This window comes from Channa argus, chromosome 19 (genome assembly GCF_033026475.1).
Source record: "Channa argus isolate prfri chromosome 19, Channa argus male v1.0, whole genome shotgun sequence".
NCBI lineage: Eukaryota > Metazoa > Chordata > Actinopteri > Anabantiformes > Channidae > Channa > Channa argus.
This window is the reverse complement of record NC_090215.1, coordinates 14,911,873-14,934,833: the sequence shown is the minus strand read 5'-3', so window position 1 is coordinate 14,934,833 and position 22,961 is coordinate 14,911,873. Positions and strand designations below refer to the sequence as shown.

Sequence of the window (22,961 nt, the reverse complement as noted above, 5' to 3'; positions counted from 1 at the left end):
GGCTGGAATACCATGTGAGGGCAAAACAGATAAAGACAACAAGCTATCTGATCAGATGTGATCACTGCTCATCACAAAAGAAGGAGCTGTGCAAATTCATTTATGAACTTGCAAGTTTTTTTTTTTTTTTAAATGATCATTGATGAAAAGCAAGCATCAAATTCCACAAAATAATATAAGATACCATAAAGATTGTACCTTTTTTCCCAACACCTAAATAAAAACAGGTTGGCATTTAAGGATATACTGGCTTTCAACAATGCATATGACACACTCCTTTAGCCTGTGTTGATTTGGAATGGCAATTATGCAGATCATCAAAAATGTATGCAACATATATGATATGCAATCCCACGTATCCCACAGTATGCACAGCAGCTTTGAATCACCACAACAATAGTGAAAAGGGAGGAACTCGTCAAACCTACTCGATTCTACATACATGCCATTTATGTCATTGGTGCAGTTTTTTCTGCCGCAATCTTAACTTAAACCACTCTGAGTGTTGTCGTGGCTTCTGTTTATGTTTTGAAAAGCAGAAGTTTAAGTGCAAGAAATTCCATTTAGATTGGGGTTATTAAGCTGGATCCTGCCCTCTCGTGACAACATTTTAAATTCTCCAAACATTAACAAAGTACACAGGGGAAAACAGCATGTGTGAGCAATGACACCAATTACTACAATATCTACATCTACAACAGCAAGAATATCTCAAACTACAGAAATGCATTATCGGTGTTTTAGTATTTTGGCTAACTTTTGGCTTATTATCCACGTACGTATCCACACTTTTCAAAGTTAGTAGTCAATCCACACTTTCCCTGGCCACACCGGCCACCCAAAGGGAAATGTTCCAGTTACAACAAGAAAAGACTTTAAGTTACAGATAAAAATTCAATCACCTGTTTGATGAACTTGCTGATTAGCATCTGTCAGAGCATTAAGCATTCGGCTTAAGGGACTACGCAAAAACAATATCAAGGTCAGGGAAAACTGTCAAACCTGCCAAAGGGGCTAGTAGAGGTTAGTGTATTATCCACCATTGCTAATATTGACCCACATTTAGCAGGTTGATGGGTATTAATGTCAAGCCCTGCATACATTAACATCCTGAACATAGACCATTGTTCTGGGCTTAAAGTGGGAAGCACTGAATATAAATGTAAATGACCACCAAGACAGATTGTGATCTGATCACTTAAACCAGTTGTCTGTGGTTTGGGACACATTTAACTACATAGCTTTTGCAGTGTAAAAGCTAATGCACCCCAACACTTTCGCAGAAAAAGGATGTTATAGGTTGTTATAGGATGTTGGTGGTCGTTTTGGGAGAAGTGAGTCAGGTAAAGTCACATTTAAGGCCTATGTGACGATACTGAACAAGTGGTGTATCACACCACATACTACACAATGCAGTACTGAAACTGTATAGAGCTGCAGACTACAAAGTAAATCCGGTAAAAATTACAAACTAAATTGCAATACTGCGATGGAAAAAATTAATTATAATATCATTATATTATCAGCCGTATCACAGCTGGGCTTGTGACATTTTCATCCAGACCTTTAATCCACCCTTAATATGAAGACTTACTAATTAATGAATAAAAAGGGACAGGAGAGGGGAATGAGCTTTGAGAGCAGGACTGACTTTACTGTCTTCAGTTTACATTTGGACACCTGGTTTACCCCCTCAACAAATTTGGGAAAGTACCTAGGTCAGTCAGCAAGAGTTCAGCTTCCAGGGAAATCAGTCAGGGGATGAAGGTATTACTAAATGCAAGTTAGAGACAATGACAGCTGTCAGTGTTTTTCTGATTCTATCACAAATGGTTTAGACAGCCTTAGAAGCAGAGCAGACATTTCTTGATATTTTGCAGTCAACGCTTTCATGGCTAATGGTCTGGATTACTATAAATGCTTTCTATAAGGTTAGTGTGACACCACGTATTCTTCTTCGTACAGAAGTGTAATCTGTGGAGAATCATCAGAAAAAGTCCCATGCTGCTTTTCCCTGACGAAGAATAAGCATCAGCTGTAAGAGGAGACAATGACCAATGTCACCACACAGGAGAGAGGAGGATAAGACGTGTTCAACTCTACCAATCTTGGAATGAAACAAAGGATTTGTGCACTTGTAACAGTCAACAGGGAGTTTCAAAAGTGTCGTCTTCATCCAAAATGTAGAATTTATCAGGAATCTCAGACAAACAAAGACAATCTGCTGTGCGAATGAAAGGCTCATGAGACATGGCAGAGCACAGACGCTGCAGGGACGAGGCGAGTTTTCAGTCTGGTGCTGCATTTGTCTCATTTGGCACAACCTGGTGATTAGATTTACAAGTGCATAATTTTATTCAGACCAAGAAGAAAAGAAAAAAAATCTGGCACACGAACTTGAACGAACACACACACACACACACACACACACACACAAACACACAAAAACTGTGAGTGAGGGATAAATGGGTGCAACAAAAATGTCAATTTAGCTGTTTTATTGTTTGGTTCAGGCACTTGCTGCTATTCATATCCAACTCAGAATTTGTTAACCCAAAGCTCTAATTTCTTGCAACTTAATCCTCCACAGAAGTGTCAGTCATTAGATTTAATATATCTACATAATTGACTTGGCAAATGTGAGTATTTGCAGAATTCATTAGTCTTTTGTCATAATAAATACAGTATCTTTTGGGGTTTGGTTGTTGGTTAAACAAAACAAGCAATCTAAAAACACCAACTTTAACTAAGCGAAATTGTCATGGAACAAACAGAGGACTGATTAATGCAGAAAATTACATATTAACCAATTATGCAAATAAATGTCTGGTGCAGCACAGTTTTTACAGGAAATACATGTATTACAATTGATAAATCCCCACTTACATTTTTACTAATGTAGGGGAGCTTGATTCTCCACAGAAATCAGACACTGTACGAATGTGGACTGGTAGCAAGTAACTAATCTGCAGTTTAGCTTATTGCATTGCTGCAATTAATCTGGAAATTTATTATGAAGCACAAAAGGCCTAAATAGCCAAGTGATGTTGCTTTATCCATATATCAGTCTAAAATGCAAAGAAATATATTATAATTTTTTTAAGTTAAATGAAATAACCAAATGTTTTACAGTGAATACAAAATTGAAAATTGTGATGAACACATAATAATTATAAACTATTTAATTACATCAATATTTCATCACAAAACCAAATGGGTGTAGGGTAGTGGCAGAATTATTCAATTTTAACACATGGATGGAAAGATTTTTTGGCTCCCAGAGAGTAAATTCACCTGTGCATTTGTCACAGTTTTAACATATTAATGATCTAATAATATATTTGGATCAATAGTTATAATTCAAAATAAAACTGACAGATATGCACAGATACTCAAACCAGTCAAGAAGGTGTAAAGGCTTTAGTAAAGCTAAGAATAAAAGATGTTTTACAGGTTTTTAATTGGTTTCCCTGTCGGTCTAGTTTGTTTCAGTTCACATGAGCACATGCTGGACATGTTGAAGGTGTCATTTTACAATTACGTTGTTAGGAACAGAACATGGATTGGGTGGTTGGGAAAAGCTGCTTCCCCCTGTCCACCTGTAAATTCACACCTGCTATAGTGAATCACAATCACATTTTTAAGAGGTTTTAATTTTTATAATCCTAGGTACAGTCTGGGTATGGCATCTCTTTTAGTTGTTTCTTCCCTGTGCTACAGTGTTTTAATTAACAAATAAATTATCCCAAAATAACAAAGATGTGTGTATTTAGATATAAAAACTAAAGCATATAATATATAATCGACTAAAGCTGCTTATTAAAGCAGAAGAAAAACATATAAAAACACATACAAACAAACAGATCTGTCCCCTCCTGCAGAGTGAGACACCACTGAGAATATCAGGGTGATGAGCTGCTGCTTTTAGAGTATCTGGTAAGTTTCTGAAGGTGGCCAAGTTGCAGAGGTCACTTGTAGGTCGGGTGGTTCTGCTCAGGACCTGCTCAGTGATTAAGATGAAGGATGCTGAGCAAGGGAGGTGCAAACAAGCAGGGGCCTCAGGGGGCCCATCTGTTGTAGCCAAATACACATGTGTTTCAGTGAATGTGAAAACAGCCCTGCTCTTCCCCTGTGAGGCCCCGTAGACAGCTCCATTAATCAGGCCCAGGATGAGCCTGGAGGGCTCAGTGACAAGTCAGCAGTGGGACAAACTCTTCTCCTCACACTGTATCTCCATTAGAGGCTAGAATTGTCAGCTGCCTGCCACTACTGTTCCTCTGTTGTTGCTACTTGTGTTTTCACAACTGTCCTCCAAAACGGACAAGTCAACACTGCGGACAAATGTGACACAAAAAAATTTATGGGCTGCCATTAACCCCACCTTTAAATAAATATTCGACAAATATTAGATTTAGGAGCTGTTTCAGAATGACCAAATGATTTTTGGTTGTCTTTCTGAAAAAAAAAAGGACTACAAAGCTGACTGGTTTTAATAAAATAAGGCCTATTTGTTTATTAATTGCAAGGTTTAAGGCATAAACTGAAAAGGTCATAAGGCATTAATATCTTTAGGAATCAGGACCCTGACAAGGAACTGTAACTGTGCATTAACACTACCGGTGACAAATCCCTTGGCCAGAAAAAGCTGCCATTTACTGTCAATGGAAAGCCAGTGTAGTCGCCTAGTACATCCCGCTGTGTTAGAGACAATAGGACCCCCACAATGCAAGAGAGAAAAGTTGAGGAAAGCGCCACTTTATGCAAATACACTGTGGTGTTCAGCAACACCCAGGCGAGAGTCACTCAGGAGTGACTTTGTCCCAATGGAATTTAGAGCAGAGTTTACTGAAAAATAAAAGAGGAAAAGCTAATTGCTTCGAATCCTGTTTTTTGATCATATACACTGTGTTTAACGAACGTAACCAGGTTAGGAAAAGACTGCTGCTCAGTGATGGACGAGTCAGAAAACCCCCATCAATTCAGAGCAACAACACAAAGACATTCACTCATGAAACACAATTGTCTTAAAAATTTATTTAAATGTTATTTAAAATTATCATTTATCATTTCAAAAACAATTTAATAGGGTAATTGTTCCACTGTTCCTCTACTTCTTGTTTGTACAAAGTTCAGAACGTGATCAAGAGACAAAGACAAAAGATGTAATGACCCCCCTGTGCTGTAACATTTATTGTTACAGTGCTATAAACCAATGTGCAGAGTTTGTATAGGCTCCTAAACTCATGGATGTTTCATTCTATGTGAACTTCCTCATTCATATTTCCTCTCACCAGCAGCTGTAGTAACACACACACGATTTTGTAACACAGTGCTATTTTGGGTCCCAACACGGACTTACCCCCACCTGGCAAACATGTCTCCTGCATCTCTTGCAGTAAGATAAGACCTGTCCCCTCAGCTAGGCTTCAGAAAGAGGAGGGGTGAGTGGGGTGAGAGGGGTGAGAGGGTGCAGGCAGAGACAGTGGAAAGGAAGATGGAAGAGCACTTTAATAGTATGATTCAGCAGAGGTATCAATTCCCACAGATGGCAGGCTGGCTCCTATTGACTTACATAGAGGTGGGGGGGGGGGTAAAAAGGCAATCAAAACCACCCCAGAGACAGACAGCCAGCACATCAAACGGGAGCAGGATCAGTGCGCCCAAGGCTCCTCGTTCCCCATGTGGGAAAAAAAAAGAAGCTCTGTGAAGTGTGAAGGGAATGTATAAGAAAATACCACAAACTTGAATCAATCTGGTGATTTCACTTGAAACTAGAACCTTTAAATGTCACTGTTAACACAGACTTTATCTTCCTTTTAAGCCCATCTTAATGTAGCTTTGCTGCCATGGGAAGATGGGTTGCTCTGAGGGTTATCTCGCAGACTCTTGAATTTGATTACTACAGTCGCTCATCTCTTTACTAACTGCATCTCTGCAGGAAAACCCTGAGTGACAGCCCAAGGCTTTTAGTCCAAGCTGAATTTAGGGAAGTCCAGGTGTCAGAGGACACCCTATGACACCTTAACATGCTGTATGACAGCTGCAGACGTGCTTCTGCTAGTTTTGTCTGGAGGCCGACAGCTTTATACACACCAGCAGCTTTAAACAACACAAGAGGAAAGGTGAGAAAGCTGTTTCCACATTATTAAGATGGATCTTACAAAGCTACATTAATCTTTTGCAGAGGCGTTTAATCAGGCTAATGAATTCTAGTAGACCGACAACACCCTGATCTCCAACCCCCGATGAGCATTGGATTGAGTGGCACTGACAAGACACCATTAATATTTCATTACTGTTGCTTTAATGTTCATTAAAGTGCACCGTTGTACTGTCTGCTGTCTGTAAATGACACAGAGCAAGAACTGACTTAACAGTTTTTTCTCTGACCAGATCAAACATTTTAAGGATTTCCTTGCAGCACAAATGATCATTTGTTGTTTGTCTACTGGTTGACTAAACTAGTGAAAAGAGAGTGTCCATCAGGATCATAATTGTGATTAATTATTAGAAGGCGGTCATTTGAATTCAAAATAAGGTCTTAAAATTACCCATTAAGAGAGCAAAGGAAAACTCTTCTTCTTTTAAATTATTCCCCAACAACACACAGCACTGCTGTCCAAATAAAGTTTGAGGCAGTTTGTAATTGTAAGAGAAGTGGTTCTAAAATTTTTGTTTACTTTTGCTAATACATATGTGTGATCCCACTTGTGTTGTGTTCATCATGTCTTATTGGTATTGAAATAGGTATTTAACCAATTTATCGGCCTGAAGAAAGGGAATTTTCAGAACCTGCTTGAATGCCACCAAGCATTGAGGATGTTTGACAAAGCTTGTGTGACAATACTGGCAACACATTCCAGATTACTCATCATATTTCTATAGCCTTGGCATGCATCAGCATCATGTCAGGCTTAAAACCACCCCGTGTGGGCTTCATCGTTCAATGCCTCAAGCAAACAAAAGGTGTGTATCCGTTATGGCTCCACCTTCGCTCAGGTCAGCTCAACAATGGACTCGTGAAAACTGCTCATTAAATGTGTGGGCATGTTTCCTTTCAAACACAAGTGACAGGACACATAAACACAGTATGTAGGTCAGTCAAACAGTTTGTGTCTGTTCTCTCCCTCCATGCTTGAGGTGAACTGACAGCAAAATCAAACACATTGTATACCGAGTGTGAGTCATCTCACCCGGAGAACCTGGGAAGTGGGACAAGGTTCAGCTACTCCTTGATGTTTTCGTGTGAATGTTTGGTGTGATCTACTAAACACTGAGACACTTAGTGCCAACACCAACCTTTCGAGCAGAAAAGGCTCACAGTTTGACAGCAGCTGAGGATCACGTTTCCTCTCCCTTATCTTTCTAATGATTGATGGTAAATGCCGACATCCTGGGTGCGTTTACAACATTATGTCATGTGCTGGCTACTTGTTCTCTCTTTATGCTCCCTGCCTACTACAAGTAAATTGTTTCCATTTGACAGAATGGAACAGGCATCCAAAAGTGGCCAAACAAAGCTTCAGGAGCAGAATAACCATAACAGACAGAAAATTATTTGAAACAGAAAACTGACCTTCAACCTTTGAAGAGACCTTAAAAGAAAACTGGAGGAATCCTTGTTGGGATACTGACATGAAAGATGATGTTACTCTTTACCGGATATGTTACTTTCATCCCTCTGTTGCTAGATTCTCACTTTCCTTTTTCAAAACTGCTGCAGCACAAGGTCTTTTCAGGTGAAGTATAGTGCTAAAAACAGAAAAAACATTTCTCTAAATCTGCAGAGACCTCATTATGATGCCATGGTGAAGCATTTAGTGATAATAAGAAGATATGACAGACTGCTTTCACACACCTTAAGCACATGCAAAAAAACAAAAAGAAAAAAACAAAAAGGGGGTGGGGAGGTTAAGTGGAGATATTGGTGCTTGTAATACTGGTTCTATGAGATGACGTTAAGCGGTCTACAAGAAGTTTGGAAAAAATTCATTGATTAATATAATAACCCGTATGTTGATTTGGCAGTTTTTATGCAGGGTGCCCTTCCTGACGCAACCCTCCCCAATTTCTACCAGGCACTATAGGGGTTCAGTGTCTTGACCAGGGACACTTCGACACGTGGTCAGGAAGAGCAGGGTGCCTCCGACCCTATGGTCAGTATGGCGGCCACTCTACCAACTGAGCCACTGCCACCCCTAAATGAATTTTAGACAAAACATGTCTTGTATATAATATAAGCTCTTCCCTAAGCTAGGGCCATAAGTACAATATTGACAAAAGAAAAACCATCTCTAAAAAGACGTTTTCACTTTAAATAATGTAAATAGTGTAAGAAACCCCCAGAGCGACTGTGCAACAATATCAACAAAACAACTCCTTCCCCAAGTAACTGCATATCATCTTTGGGCTCTGAACACTTACAATATGTGAAAGACCTACACTCTGGGTTGTCCCTGAATGCCTCCAGTGGCAACTGTTAGCCGTTGCTAACAGGTGGCTAATGGTAGAGCTTCTATGTAGGCAGGGCGAAGCTTGCAAACAAAAGTGAGGGAGACGATGTCTCGAGGATCATTTCCATCTCACATGGGTAGCATGACCTTACCTTTGTTTTGTTTTTTTGTTGTCTTCAGCTGCTTCTTAACTGACAAAGCTTACGCCTGTGTAGCCGTCTCCAGGGCTGTGTCACAAATTACTCCCTGTTCACTCATTCATGTCTCCCTATATAATGTACTCATTAGTGCACAGTCAGTTCAGATTTGGGACACTTACTTAACGTTTAAGCTTCACAATGGTAATTTTCTCATCTTTAAAACAGGGAACATTCCATTGTGGGATTGTTAGAATAAAGTAGTGTATCTGCTATGTACAGTTGTTGTGGGTGTTGCATTGTGGGATAATTTAAGTTGACTGTATATTAGTACAGATTTACACACTCAACATTCAGACACTACTACAAATGACAAACACACTGTATAGTGAGTAGGGGGTTATTTTGGACACTTCTCAGGTTTGCGTGCTGGTGTTTGAATGACATCAGAGGAAGCACTAATCTCAATTTAGGATTTTTTCAAATCAAAATTAGAATTCAAACACTTTCAGTATATTTCTGAAGGAAGACGTTAATGTGCACAATGTGTTTAATGTAGGTTGTCTTCTCACTATTACTTACACTGACTGTAAATTCAACACTACCAAAGAGCCATAAAACAACTAGCAAACAGACACAGCCTCTCTTGTTTAGGCCCACATTTCCAACTACAAGTCAGTGCACATGTCGCCTTTCTGGTATTTTTGTGCAGGTCACCACACTGCAGCCAGCATCATCAATCAAAACCCTGGCACCAAGCCAGTCTATGGTAATGTACTAATTAACAAAGGAGACCAAATATTGTGCCCTTCAATATCAGTATGCGAAGCTGCAAATAGCTAGTAATGATTTTGAGCACAAAATGTTCGAAAATAGAGTCAAATGTAAATCTTTCTCAGCATGTTGCTATGTTCAGTAGCTTCTGTCCACCCAAAAACAAAGATGTATATATCGAACACACCAAAAACTGCTATATGTGGATAAGAAATTTTCTACCACTTCTTTCCTTGTTAAACATCCCATTTGCTCTTTAGTATTGAATATTACTGCATATAAAGGAATATATAATTGCAAACATGCCACAGATTTTTATTGCTTTACAATAAAAGCAAGAAATCTGCCAATCATCATGGTGTTATAAAGGAAAATGGTCATTTGTCCGTTAAAGCTACCAACGTTAATTATGTAAACATTTGATTTCCTTCAAAGTACAACTGCATCGACTGTCTGTAAACCCAGTATTTTTCATGATGTGGCTCCAGAAACCTACTTTCTTCTTGGCCTCCTGTGAGGAGGTCTCTGCATCACACTGAGGGAAACTCCTGCGTGGAGAGTTAGCTGTATTCCAGCTGGTGCACCCTGCTCTGGAGGATTTGTGTTACAGTATACTGTAGTGAAGGTCAATGCTGATTAACTACAGTATTCAGCAGCTTTATTTCCCCGTCAGAGCTCCACCATAATATGACTGGATCAGCAACTTCAAGATTTTGATTGTGACAGAAAAAAAAGGCTCATCCAGGAGAGTTTCAATTAGATTGCTTTGGCTGAGACTAACAGCCTTGAGAGAAAGAATATAGTGCATATTTTGGTTATCTGGACATCCTCTACTCTAAATATTATCAAGCCAAAACTGGGAAAGTTTAAACAAGAATTTTGAATTTGGATTATTATCTAAATAACTGTGTGTCTTGGTAAAAAAACGTTCCCTACCTATTTAAATGCATGGTAAAAGCATACAGTATAAGGTTGGGTAATGACATCATTTACCAGAGGGACCAATACCGTTACATAACATCCAGACACTGCTGCGGGCGCCTCACAGCACTGCTCCAAATAGTCTTTCTCTGAGGCTTCAAACTGTACATGAGCAAACTTGTGTACATCTAAGAAATAAACATGTAAGTGAGATTCTGATCTCAAGTCCCTATCTACCAACAGCAGTGAAGGTACACAAAGATGGCTTCTAATCTATAAATAGCTTAGTTTTTAACAAAACGAGAAAAGGTACATATAGAATTCCTAAAGCTAAACTTTAAGAGTCAGTATATATAACTACAGTTTTTCTCCAGGAGTTACACAGACACAATACTGTTAGCTTCACTTAGTTCTATCTTTATCTGAACATTCTTGTATCTTAATGTAGGAAGTATGTTTTTACTCGTACTGTCTCGTCACTTGTCATTAGCCCACCTGCATTCAAGACGCACAGCTCATGCTAATGTAGCAACACTGATGTGAGACAAACATGAAGTAAACTGTGCAGGATGTTCTGGTGTTTTATGCTCTTTTTTTATTGTGCTCATAAAAACATCTGAGATCAAAAGAAAATAGTACCGGAAGCACAAAAAAACCTTTTCTCACTTTGGTTAAAAAGCAAAGTGAGACTCGCTCCACTAGAGAGACAAAAACATCAGATATATGTTGAGTGATGAGGTGATAATGAGGATAAACGCCACATTATCATCATGTTTTCATTCATCAGAGGTTTGACTGATGCTCTACGAATTGCATCATCTCAATATACTCAGTTCTGCAATGGCTTAATGGCACCACTATAGAACTAGTGCTATACTATAAAGCAGTGTTTGACTTAGATAACCAGCTCCTAAAATTGCCATAACAGCAGCTACATGTTAATTCCCTATACAGAAAAATGAAAAGGTTTTATCCCAGAGTTGAAAAATGGTAAAATATGCAAAGTTGGAGCCAATTCCCTACACAAAATGTGAGGAGTGTTTGACGTCGGGTGCACACATTTCATATTTCCATATATTCTCAAAACAGTCTCACATGGTAAAATGTCTCACACTGAAAACACTATGCAGGCAAGGAGCTGGCAGCCACACACAAGTCGCAGTAGCCAATAAAAACACATTGACAGCTCAGAATCAAAAATAGAGAATACAAATGAGCCGACTTATTCCCAGAAAGGAAAGTGATGTGATTTCACAATAATCATGCTGTAAAAGAAGATGCAGCCCGAGAGAAAAGCCACTTCAGGAGTATCAGCTGCTTTAATCTATTTCAGCTTCCAACCCTGAAAAACACAAATTACATAACAGGAGCTCTCCATGTCCTCCTGGGCCTCTAAAGTATGTGAACAGTATGTGTGCAGCCACCGTGGTGAGGCAGCAGAGTTTGGCTGGGTTTTAAAGTTTGCCTGGAAAACACACTGCTCTCTAAGATACGCACAAACACACATAACACACACTTTACTGCAATACAGCTCCATTGAAGAGCACCAGGTCTCACAAGATTTCCAGTATCAGCCAAGCCAAAGGCTGATGTAATTATAGTAAAGCAGAAAATAATAATTCCTGTTCTTACTCGAGGAATAAAAACACATCTACAAATCTGATCAAAAATTCTATCATCTCTTTCTCGAAGGACTGACAACTGTTATTTCATGTACATATTTCTCATTTATTTTGTTTTTTTAAAAACAACAAATAAGCCCCATGAGCCCCACTTGATGTTTGTCAGTTAAAGAGTAATTTTAATTCTCGTGTGGGATTATAATTATCTTTAACTTCAATTATTGTTTGTCAATTAAGAAAAAACTAATTGCTTCATTGTTTAAATAATTTATCAGGCAAAATGAAAAACATTCCAGCAATGCAAATGTTTCTCATATGTGCTGCTTATCTACTTCGGCTACAATCACCCAAAGGCAGATTGAGCTCTGGGAAACAGTGATGGTTTCGCTATTTTCTGACATCTTATAGATTTACTGTAGTATAATTATTAATGAACATAACTGTAGGCTTCTGAATACAGGAGCTGCAGGTTTAGGAGCTTTTCTGTTGTGAAGCAGATCAAAATGCTTTCTACTAACATTCCCCTCTTAAAGTATTGGAATTTTCGACAACAAAAGGTGAATATGAGACAAGAGATCAACATTTCAGCTTTTATTTCCAGGTATTTACATCTGAATCTGATACACAACTTAGAACATAGCATGTTTTGTTTGAACCCACCCATTTTTCATGTGAGCAAGAGTATTGGATTGTCAGGTGTGTTTTGTTGCCCACAACCTACTGTTCGCAAAGGACTTCATGAACAAAAGTACAGAGGCTACTACAGAATATGCAAACCACCCATTAGCAAGACGAATAGGAAAGCCAGGCTTGAATTTGCCAAAAAGGATAGAGATGAGCCTCAGACATTCTGGAACAAAGCTTTATGGATTGACGAGACAAATATTAACCTTTGCCAAAGTGATGTGAAATGATCTGCTCATGAACATACAAGCTCATCTGTGAAACACAGTGGGGGTAATGTCATGGCCCGGGCCTGCATGGCTTCTTCTGGAATGGATTCATTAATCTTCATTGATGATGTAACACATGAGGGCAGCAGCAAAATGAACTCAGAAATCTACAGATACATTTTGTCTGCCAATTTAAAGAAAGATCCAAGCAAACTGATTGGGAGATCCTTCATCATCAATGAGTTCATCAGGGGCAAGAAGTGAAGCGTTTCAGACTGGCCAAGTCAATGTCCAGACTTAAACCCTATAAAGCATTTTACCTGCTAAAGAGGAGACTTAAGGGAGGAGACTGAAGGGAGTACCCGCCCCCCCAAAAATACAAACAAACAACCGATGAAAGAAGCTGCGGTAAAAACCGGAAAAAGCATCAAGAAAGAAGAGTGCAAGAGTTTAGTGATGCCAATGGGTAACAGGCTTAGTGCAGTTATTGCAAGCAAAGTATTTGCAACTAAATATTAAGTCTTATTCTTTATTTAAGTCTTACACACCTATTTTAAGTCAATCTGTTCCAATAATTTTGCTCACATGAAAACAGGGTGGGTTTGAAGAAAAGTTGCTATCTTTTAAGTTGTGTGTAAGATCCAGATGTAAATAGAAGGAAAAGCTGAAATGTTGATCTCTTGTTTCATATTCATCTTTTGATATCGAGCCCAAATATTTTCAGTCTACAGCACAAATAGGTATTGGCCTCACTATTCCAATACTTTCGGAGGGTGATGAAGAGTCTGGAAATACGTTCACAAAAAAAGGTCAGGATTATAATGTCCCACTGGGTTTTACAAACATCTACTCTACTTTATCTTTTACACAAATGGGCATTTGATTGTTTGACTCGAACACACGAGAGGCACCTTCTTATTTGTACATCAGGTAAAGCTGAGGGGTTCTTGTACCTGAGGCTTAGCCAGTTCGGGCGTCAAAAGTTGTGCAGTATTTGTGTAATTAAGGACATTACGGGTAAAAACTGGGCTAAACGTCAGTGTGTAACAGGTGTTAACCATATCTTTATATATAACCACAGAAATCTGGCTGAAGTGTTGGTCATTTGTAATTAAGACAGCGGAGAAACTTTTCCTCTTCATGCAAATCGAGCCCAGTTAGAACTCGAAATGTGTATTTTACTAAAGCTTTGCTCACTGGGTACTGATCCAAGACTCTTTTGCCAAATTTCCCCTACTGGGCACCTCCTCTGAACAGGGTTGTTTTAGTGGACAACATGTCAGCAGGCTGGATACATGCTGACATGGAGACTTGAACTCAGATCAACCAGTCACAACACGGTCTCCCTGCTCACTGTACACCGCCCTGCCCACCCAGAAAATCCACACAATGAATCCACACTAATCCCATCTTTTGTGGTGCTCCCATGTCTCAGCCTCATGTCTCAGACCCGCTCCACCATCTCTGCTAAAGTGCTTTTGTATGCATTTACAGCCCAGTTTACAGACCCCACACTTCTTCTTACGCTGCACATAAACAAGCTTAGCCAAACGCATAAAACAGCATATAAATCCAAAAGGTCACCTGATTCAACTGTATCATGAAATTTTTATAGTCTTTTGTTATGACCCAAACAGCAGCACTACACCTTGTGCTCTAGAATATGATAGATGCTTTTATAATATACAATATGAGCTTCAATGTAGAATAAAAAGTAAGCATCTTGTCTGAATCAACAAAATACTAAGAGATTGACATCTCCAGCTCTTAACTCTGCAGTGTTAAGAAGACAATAGACAAGCCAGACATGAAAAACACTTGAGAACAATAGTTTCAGACAGGTTGTTTCACCAGATGTAGCAACTGCAGATTCAACCTCTGCAAAAACCTTCTCGTTCTCCCAGTTACTATTACTTATTAAAATTAAGTTTTCATTAAAAACAAACAAAAAGGTGAAGCGATTTACTTCATAATATAACCATGCGAATATGTCTAATTAAAGATTTATTATTAAAGTGATGACTGCAGCCGATAGGAAACACGTAAGGAGCTCTTACCGGGTTGTCGTGCTGCTTTTGCTTCCTCTTCTTATTGTTTTATTCCGTTTTTTCCCAGCTGGTTATCACACGAGCGTCTCACAGACACAAATCTCGACCTCACTTCCATGTGCTCGTGCCCAGGACCACGCGCTCCGGGGAGAGCTCGGGATACGGCTCATGACGTCACGACTAGACCAGTCGAAAAGTCGGTTAAAAAAAAAGCAATGATAATTAAAACAGTATTCATATTATAATATAGGGCTCATCTGTGTATGATATATTATTTGCCACGTAGAGTGAAGTATATGTGCTACATAAATGTGAGGTTTACTTAGCCTGTTGTTACTAACAGTGATTTATTATTATTATTTTACAGTGATTACTATTTACTTTTCCCCAACATTCCCACTGGTTTAAAACTTTAATATTATTTTGGTAAAATGTATTGATTTATTATAAACAATTATTATAAATCATAAAACGTTTGGAGTCTCAAACAGCTTACAACTTCTGCAGTGTTTACACCACTCAAAGATTTTTGTTTTGCTCTTTATTATTAGTTTAGATGTAGGAACTATTAGCATATGTGTTTACAGCCTATAGAAATACTCACCATTAGACTGTTCTTCACTTATTTTTGTTGATAAATATGATTGCGGCTGTACACCATACTGTTTTGTTTTCATACACCAAAAAAAAACATTTAATTATTTTGACCAAAGTCAGCATGGGCCAAGTTTAAACTGCAAACTGAATGTATTATTGTGTAGTGACTTTATTTACACTTAACAATTGTCAGTAAGAGGAGGATTTAAATGTGAGCTATATGCGTGCATTCTCCTTTGCAAAATTAATCTTTTACAGATATGAAGTTTATTTAGTCAAGATTTACAAATAAACTGTGTTACAAATCTTAAATTGATCACAATTGGAACAGCAACACTTGTTATTTCCAAACAACAAATTTGAGTAAAACCTTGCTTGAGACGTGACATGAAGTGATTATCAGTTGGAAAATTGTGAGAGAAAATGTCCTTTGGTTTTTTCAACCTCTCAAAGAAATAGTTGTGTGAACAAATGCATCTATCCATAAATTAGTCCATAGTCGAAGCTTACCTTCCCTTCTTTATGAGCTGAGAAATCACCAAATCTTCATATTCAAATAAAAATCTCCCTTCTCATAAACCAGTCAGATGGAGGTAACGGTTTTTATCAGTGTTACTGCTCTGGAACATAAGCATCTTTTTCTATTACAGTCAGTACAAGACCTTTATCCTAATTGTGCAACACTGAATGTGGTTAGTTTCCATCTTCCTTTTGCTGGACAGACACTACTGAAACATGTGTGTTTTACTTATACTGGAGGCTGTGGCTCAAATGCGTCCGTGTTTTTGGACTACAGAGGTGAAGGCTAACATATGAAGAAACAACTTTCTAGTTTCCTTTTTACTTAAGGTGTGGCTGGCCTTTTGACTTCCATGCACCTTGTGGCAGTTGTCTCACTATGTCTTACTATTAAGTATTTTTGCTCCGCAAGAACAAGGACACAAATTAAAGAAAAAACATTTTTATATTTCAAAAAGAATCTAGAAACATAATGTAAAAGGCAAACACTGGGTTTCAACATCTGGAAAATTGAGTTTCAAAAATAGTCTTATGAAATATGTACAAAACATAAACATTTATATTTTAGTTTGGGAACTCAACAGTGTCGTCCCAGTTTTAATATTTTATTAATAAAAATAAACTTTTAAATATTAGTCCAACCATAACTTTAATTGAGGCAGCTTTAACAGTGAAATCAAACAAGATTCCAATGAACTTAATTCTTTTGCATTTGCATGCAATAACTGTACACTTAAACTCACTCAAAGTGAACTTGATAAAAATAAAAATAAAAATAAAAAAAAAAGCCCAAGCGTCAATGATTGAATTTAAGCACGAGAGCTCTGCAGCTGTGCAAGTCTCTGCTTTAAAAGTTCTTTTCTCCTCCTCAGCTGCTCTTTGAGTGAGAGGAGTCTCTGTTCGTCCGACTGGATGCTGTAAATGCACTCTGTAGCCTTCTTTAGGATCACCACTTTGGCTGCCTTCTCGTTGTTTGCCACTTCGGGGATCTCGTCCCGCAGGGCGAAGAAGCTCAGCTTGAGCTCGTTCCGCCTCTGTCGCTCCAGTACGTTATGAGTCCTTCTCTTGTCGTTGTCCTCCGTGTCAGACGTCCGGGGGCTTGAACACTTGCGGTTGCTGCTGATTTGTTTCAGGACCCTGCTGTGGCCACCTCCACCGCCTCCTCCTCCTCCACCGCTGCTGCTCTCCAGCTTCAGCTTCTTGACAGCCGGCTGCTCGTGCCTCATGGGTGGATGGGCGGCGTAATTATGCTGGTGGGTGGAGACGTGGCACCTCTTCAGCACTAGCGGGCTAGGATGCCTGGTTTCCAGCAGGCTGGAGTCACACCGCTTTACTGCCTGCCTCTTCTCCACTGTGACCACATCGATCTCCTCCTCCTCCTCCTCCTCCTCCTCCTCGTCATCATCTCCATCCTCATCTTCTGCAACATGGCACAAAAACCAAAACAATCACACTCTGCTTCAAGGCTGCAGTCATTACTTAAAGACATGCCACAGTTGGAATGGGCTGTTACTAATAGAGTGGGTGGCAGAGTAGCAACCCCACACCCCTTCCACATCAGTAGATTGGTGAACCCTCTAGCTAATCTCGCAGTTGTCTACAACATGATACGGAAGCATATCTCTACCCCCACCTGTAATTTCATGAATTGAAACTGACCTCATTTTAATCCTAATAGTCTTTCCTATGAAGCTCCATAGGCTGCTCAATACTTGCACACTCAGCAGGGGGAAAGACCTAATTGCACAGTGGGGTGTGACTGCATGATGAGCGCTTTTTCAATGCTTACCTGAGTCACTACAGCTGCTGCTACTGCTACCGCTGTTTGGCGGCGTATCCAGTCCCAAATCCTTACTGGATGGCGTCCCTACGTTCTGCTTGGGCGTCTCTGCTATCGGATACGGGAAAACCACAGATGGATCAATGCACTCTGAAGCGGATGTGTTCAGGTCTTGCAGGTAGCTGCTATTCATCCTCCATGCAACAGCAGCGGTGGGCTCCGCGCCGTCACCGTCTGCCGACTCCTTCCTCGCAGCGTGCAGGGAGGCGAGGCGCTCAGAGACCACCTTCTCCAGCTTGGCGGCGGCGGAAAAGCCGCTCCACATGCAGTCCTGGATGATGATGGACTTGAGGAAGTTCTGGGAGTAGTCTGCGTCGCAAATGATGCTCTGGTTAACCACGTCGTCGCCCAGAAACTCAGTCACCATCTCCAGCTGATCCGCCGTGGAGGGAAAGAGAGACATGGACGAACGGCGGCTCGGGGAGAGGGGAGGGGTCGGCAGTAGTTCAAATTTCTTCCAGATGTCTTCACTCGGTGCCGGAGGCTGAAGCTGCTGAGGGTAGAAAACCTCCTCCTCGTTGTCATAGTAGAAATAGGGCTGAAGAGAGTCGTAGTCGTAGTTTTTACTGGCTAAACTTGAATTCAGCGGCATTGTGTCTCTGGCGCGTCTGTCCTCGTTGTGAATCTGATTGAAAACGAACAGAAACAGTTATTAGTTGTTGTTTCTAGGTCTGCCGGTTCTAAGCTGAGCGCAGCGGCTTGGCAATGATCCTGCCGGCAACGTTAAGTGTAAGCAACATCACATGGCCACTCCAAAACATCACGCCTGTATTCGCGTCTTGCATGCATGCACCAGTGCAGCTGCAGCAACTGGGAAACTGGTTGGAAATTACGTGCAACAAGCCATTCTCACCTTCACTGAACTGCAACTGGGGATATACTAAAACATTTTTGCCTCAAATGGTGGGTGAAGGTGACGTGTAAGCTGCAAAAACCCCACACTCTCCCTTACCTTTTAGATTTTTAACAGTCGGCGAGAAAGGGCGAGCTGAAATCGACCCGCGAGGCGCAGAGAAGGAGCAAGAAAATAAATCCAACACGAAAGTAACATTAAATCCTTCAGCGGAGGTGTTGCAGGCGGATTCAGTAAGTCTGTGTACAGTGTGCAGCATGCATAGGAAGCTGAGAGGCTGCACCAGCTAACCGGCGAACAAGACGCGCACTCTGTCATCGGCAGCGTAACAATCACAGCTGAGTGCGTCGCCGCCTACCTTAAAAACACCGCATCACTCCTCCGCTGTATCCTTCCGCCGTAGTTTACCCGCGAAACACACAAGCCTTCGATATATATCACACAACTAAACATGAGTCCGGCATGTATCGCCTAAATAATTTAGATCCCATGATGAATTTTCACTCTCAGTTACAGGATAGTTTATCTTTAGCGGATTTATTTTGTCTTTACAACGGTTCTATTTTGGCTAAAAGAAGTGGGAGGGAACATAGTAGAGCACGGCTCCCATTGACAGGAGAGGGGTTTGAAATACTAACGCGAGTAGTAGTGAGAGATAATTAAGTGGAGTTACTTTGATAATATCCCGCCAAAAATAAACAAAATAAAATAAAAATCCCCAAACCCAAACTGTCTCAGTAATAACTGACCCACAAGGAAAAGGTGCATGAGCTATATTGCGTTTTAAAAACCTTAAGCCTTGCACATTTATTTGGATACATGTAATAAATATTACATGTTGCCAGGTTTGAAGAATGTACGCAGCAGTTTGCAATGTCCACAGGTGTGGCAGCTTACCTGGATCTGTCTACAGCGTCCTATTGTCAGTTTTGAATCAGCTGAAACAGGTGATTTCACAAAAATCAGCAGTTTGGGTTTAATTTAGCAAAATTCTAGTCTAAAAATCACTAAGAAATAGTCAAACAACTTCTCCCGGACTTGTAATAGAGCTCGGTATTGAGGTTGGAGAGATGGACACCAATTAACTACAGGAAGGAAGCAATTAAAGGAATCAAATGAATGGATGGATGCATGGATGGAGGCGCCCTCCATTGGTGTAGCAGGCTCGCAGCGCCCTCTGCTGTGCAAAGAGCTCCGAGACTGGACCGCAGCCAGGTAGGTGCAGGGTCACATCGTGAAGGTGACCTTAACCTCTATTCCTGAGAGACAATGAAATAACATTACCTTTAGGAACCTGAGAGTTTGTAGGGATTCAGCGAGAGTATGAAACTAGAAAGGGCTCAGTAGAACATCTCGTGCTGTGCAGTGGGTAAGTGGAAGTGGTTTATTGGGGTTACTGGGTCACTTCATTAGAAAATAGAGCTCTGGAGAAGCATTAAATGACAAATGTAGCAGCCTGCAGCCTTTTGACAAAGTAGGCTGAACTATTAATAATCAGATGGAAAGAGGTGGTAAAATGTTAAAAGTGAGATTACACAGTCTACGCCCCAATTCTGACGAAGTTAGTTAAAATAAATTGATCAGTTGAGATTTATTTTTGGCAGATCTGTTTCCATCTGTAACTAAAACAGTAATTGTGAGTTAAGGGATGATAAGTATGTCGTGTGATTGGATTGATACATAAATAAATCACTCAATTCAGTGTCTACATAAAATAACTTCTTTAAAACAGATGTTACCTGTCCTTTTTTTTAAAATGTCTTGCTGAAAAATATAATAATATTTTCTTTTTTTTAAACTTTGATTAAAAGTACTATCCTAAAAAACACTTGGCATAAATTATGTTCTCTAAATTCTTTTTTGTTTATTTTTTTTCCCTGCTAAACACTGTTACTACTAAGCAACTGATGCCATGCATATAGCTCACATAGTAAAAAGTTAATTTGCAGGCCTTGATCCTGGTTAGGCTTTTAATGCGATTTACTGTACATCTTATTTTCTGCATACCATAAAACATGGCAACCTGTTTTCATATATTATTTTCCAATTGTGTCTTCTACTTCTGAAACCAAAACTAAAGCCTTTATCTAATTTGCCTAATGTCTGTTGTTTTAAGTTGTGGTTTTGAATCATATGTTTGACTGCACTTTAATTCTGTAAATGTTCTGTAAATGTAAACCCCAGTAAGACAAACTCTTATATTTCAGTATTTAAAGAAAATTTGCCCGACAATTACCTACTAATAATCAGACATAAAACATTTGTTATGCTCCATATTTTCCCTTCAAAATTGTCTGGCTACAGTTTTTTACCAGATTGTTTAACTACTTGAAGACCTAATAGATTTAAATATGAATAAGGTGTCATCTCATGGTTCACTAATGGTAATGGACACATAGATGTTGAGGCTTCAGAGGAAAAATAAATCAATAGCCAAGGGAGGAAATGGAGCAAGCAGGAAGATGGAAACAAGAGGACAAAGAAAACAATCGATTTCATAAGTTGTGTTGCTTTCAATTTAATTCCAGAGGAAGTGGAGAATAAAATCCCTAACCTGAAACTGCACCCTATCCCCTTCCCTCTCCATCCTTTCTCTCCCTTCTCTCCTCTCTAACTGTGGAGTATAGCGATTCCTGTGCTGTGGTTATTGTGTTTATCAGTTCCGGATGTTTCTTGTGTTACTGTGTTTCAGTTTTTTCCCTGCAGAGACAGAGGGAAGCTTTGAGACCTCCTGGCATCACTTCCTCTGATAAGTGCACACTGCTGGTACTTGGGAGGGTTCTTTTCTCTCTTATCTCAGTCAAACTGGTTCTGCCACCTCTGATTGACACAGGACGTACAGTAAAGTGCAGAGGTTCTATTTACAGAAACATTCATAATTTTCCATTGAGGGCAGAAATTTCCATTTAGTTTGGCTTTGGGAATGCAATGATAATAGCAAAAAGGTCTGTTTACACACATAATGTTATTAGTAACTGCTGTAGGCATTTATAATACAATATTTAAGTCACCCAGCTTCACTTCCCTCCATTCACTCTTGTGATAATTCAATTTTTAAAGTCCTGCAGAAGGCGACAACTCAAAGCCACACTGCACCAAAACTTAAAGGCAAACCAAAGTTCATGAATATGCCAGATGCAGTGCAAATTCTGTGCTTTACACAGGCATGTTGCATGCATATAGAAACACAGATTAAGACACTTAATTCAAAATAAGTGTGATGAAAGAGGATGACAAACAGAGGCTAAAGAGATTTGTTATGTCTTGCCGTTTTAATTATGCAAAATATGCTGTATGCTGACAATTTCAATGTAACAAAAAGAAGGCAAATATTATCTTCATTGTTCAGTTCATCTGTCACTTATCTTTGCAACTTAATGATTTTGACTGGAAAGATTAGACAATAATGAAAAATGTTATCACATTTTTATCACAAAATGTTATCGTAAAGTTTTGAAATTACTTTGTACAAAGGAGAAAAGGCTCAGATTAAAGGAGCTTTAAAACGAGAATGCAGGTATTTTAGTTTGATAAGTAACTTTTAATAATTAATACTCTAACTACTCAGATGAGTGAGTGTAGCACAAAAGGAGAATATCACAGTCATAATTTATGAGCTGAACGACAGAGGGTGTTCATTCAACTGTACGGTAGTGATGGAAGATGTAGTTTGTTCTGCTGTACAATTGTATTGCTTCACACTGATCGGTTTCTATCATTCTGTCCACACCTTTTGTACATTATCAGTGCGATTATGTCTTGGATTTAATTAGACTAAATAACAGAAACAGCTCCCTGTATATTGCAATAACTGAACATTAGTTCCTCCATAAAAATGATTAATTGCAAGACTATGTTAGATACATTAGGTTAAACTTCATGCATCTTAAAAACATCCAACTGTTAAAAATTTATTTTATTTATTTTCATTTATTTAGCATTACAATTGTGATGATTTTTGCAAACAGCAACATCTAAAGAAGTTTCACAATAAAACAATGTTGTGCACACAATACATTTGGCAAAATACAAGTGTAAGCTATGGTTTACAAGCAAATAAAATTAAATTCTCTTTCAATTCAAATGTATTTATATAACACCAATTCACAACAGATTCATCTCAAGACACTTTACAGAATAAAGTCAAAACTATAAAAATATATAAAGAAAACCCAACAATTCCACCTTGAGCAAGGCCTAGGCAACAGTGGAGAGGAAAAACTCCCTTTATGGGAGAAACCTCCAGCAGAACCAGGCACGGGGTGGGCGGCCATCTGCCTTGACTGGTTAGGGTGAGTGGAAAG

The 22,961-nt window shown here is 39.4% G+C and overlaps 1 protein-coding gene across 1 annotated transcript; it reads right to left on the bottom strand.

Moving 5' to 3' along the window:
- Positions 1-16,390: 16,390 nt before the first annotated feature.
- myca (MYC proto-oncogene, bHLH transcription factor a) lies at positions 16,391-19,001 on the bottom strand. The gene is made up of 3 exons (XM_067486864.1): positions 18,757-19,001; positions 17,754-18,429; positions 16,391-17,384 (listed from the first exon to the last, which is right to left on the bottom strand). Exons 2-3 carry the CDS (start codon positions 18,394-18,396, stop codon positions 16,774-16,776), a joined length of 1,254 nt encoding a protein of 417 aa, XP_067342965.1. The 5' UTR covers positions 18,397-18,429; positions 18,757-19,001; the 3' UTR covers positions 16,391-16,773.
- Positions 19,002-22,961: the final 3,960 nt, after the last annotated feature.

Coding starts and splice junctions, on each gene's coding strand:
- myca (XM_067486864.1), bottom strand. CDS start 18,396: ATGCCGCTGAATTCAAGTTTAGCCAGTAAAAACTACGACTACGACTCT. Junction 17,385..17,753: donor CAGCAGCTGTAGTGACTCAG/GTAAGCATTGAA, acceptor GCCATGTTGCAG/AAGATGAGGATGGAGATGAT.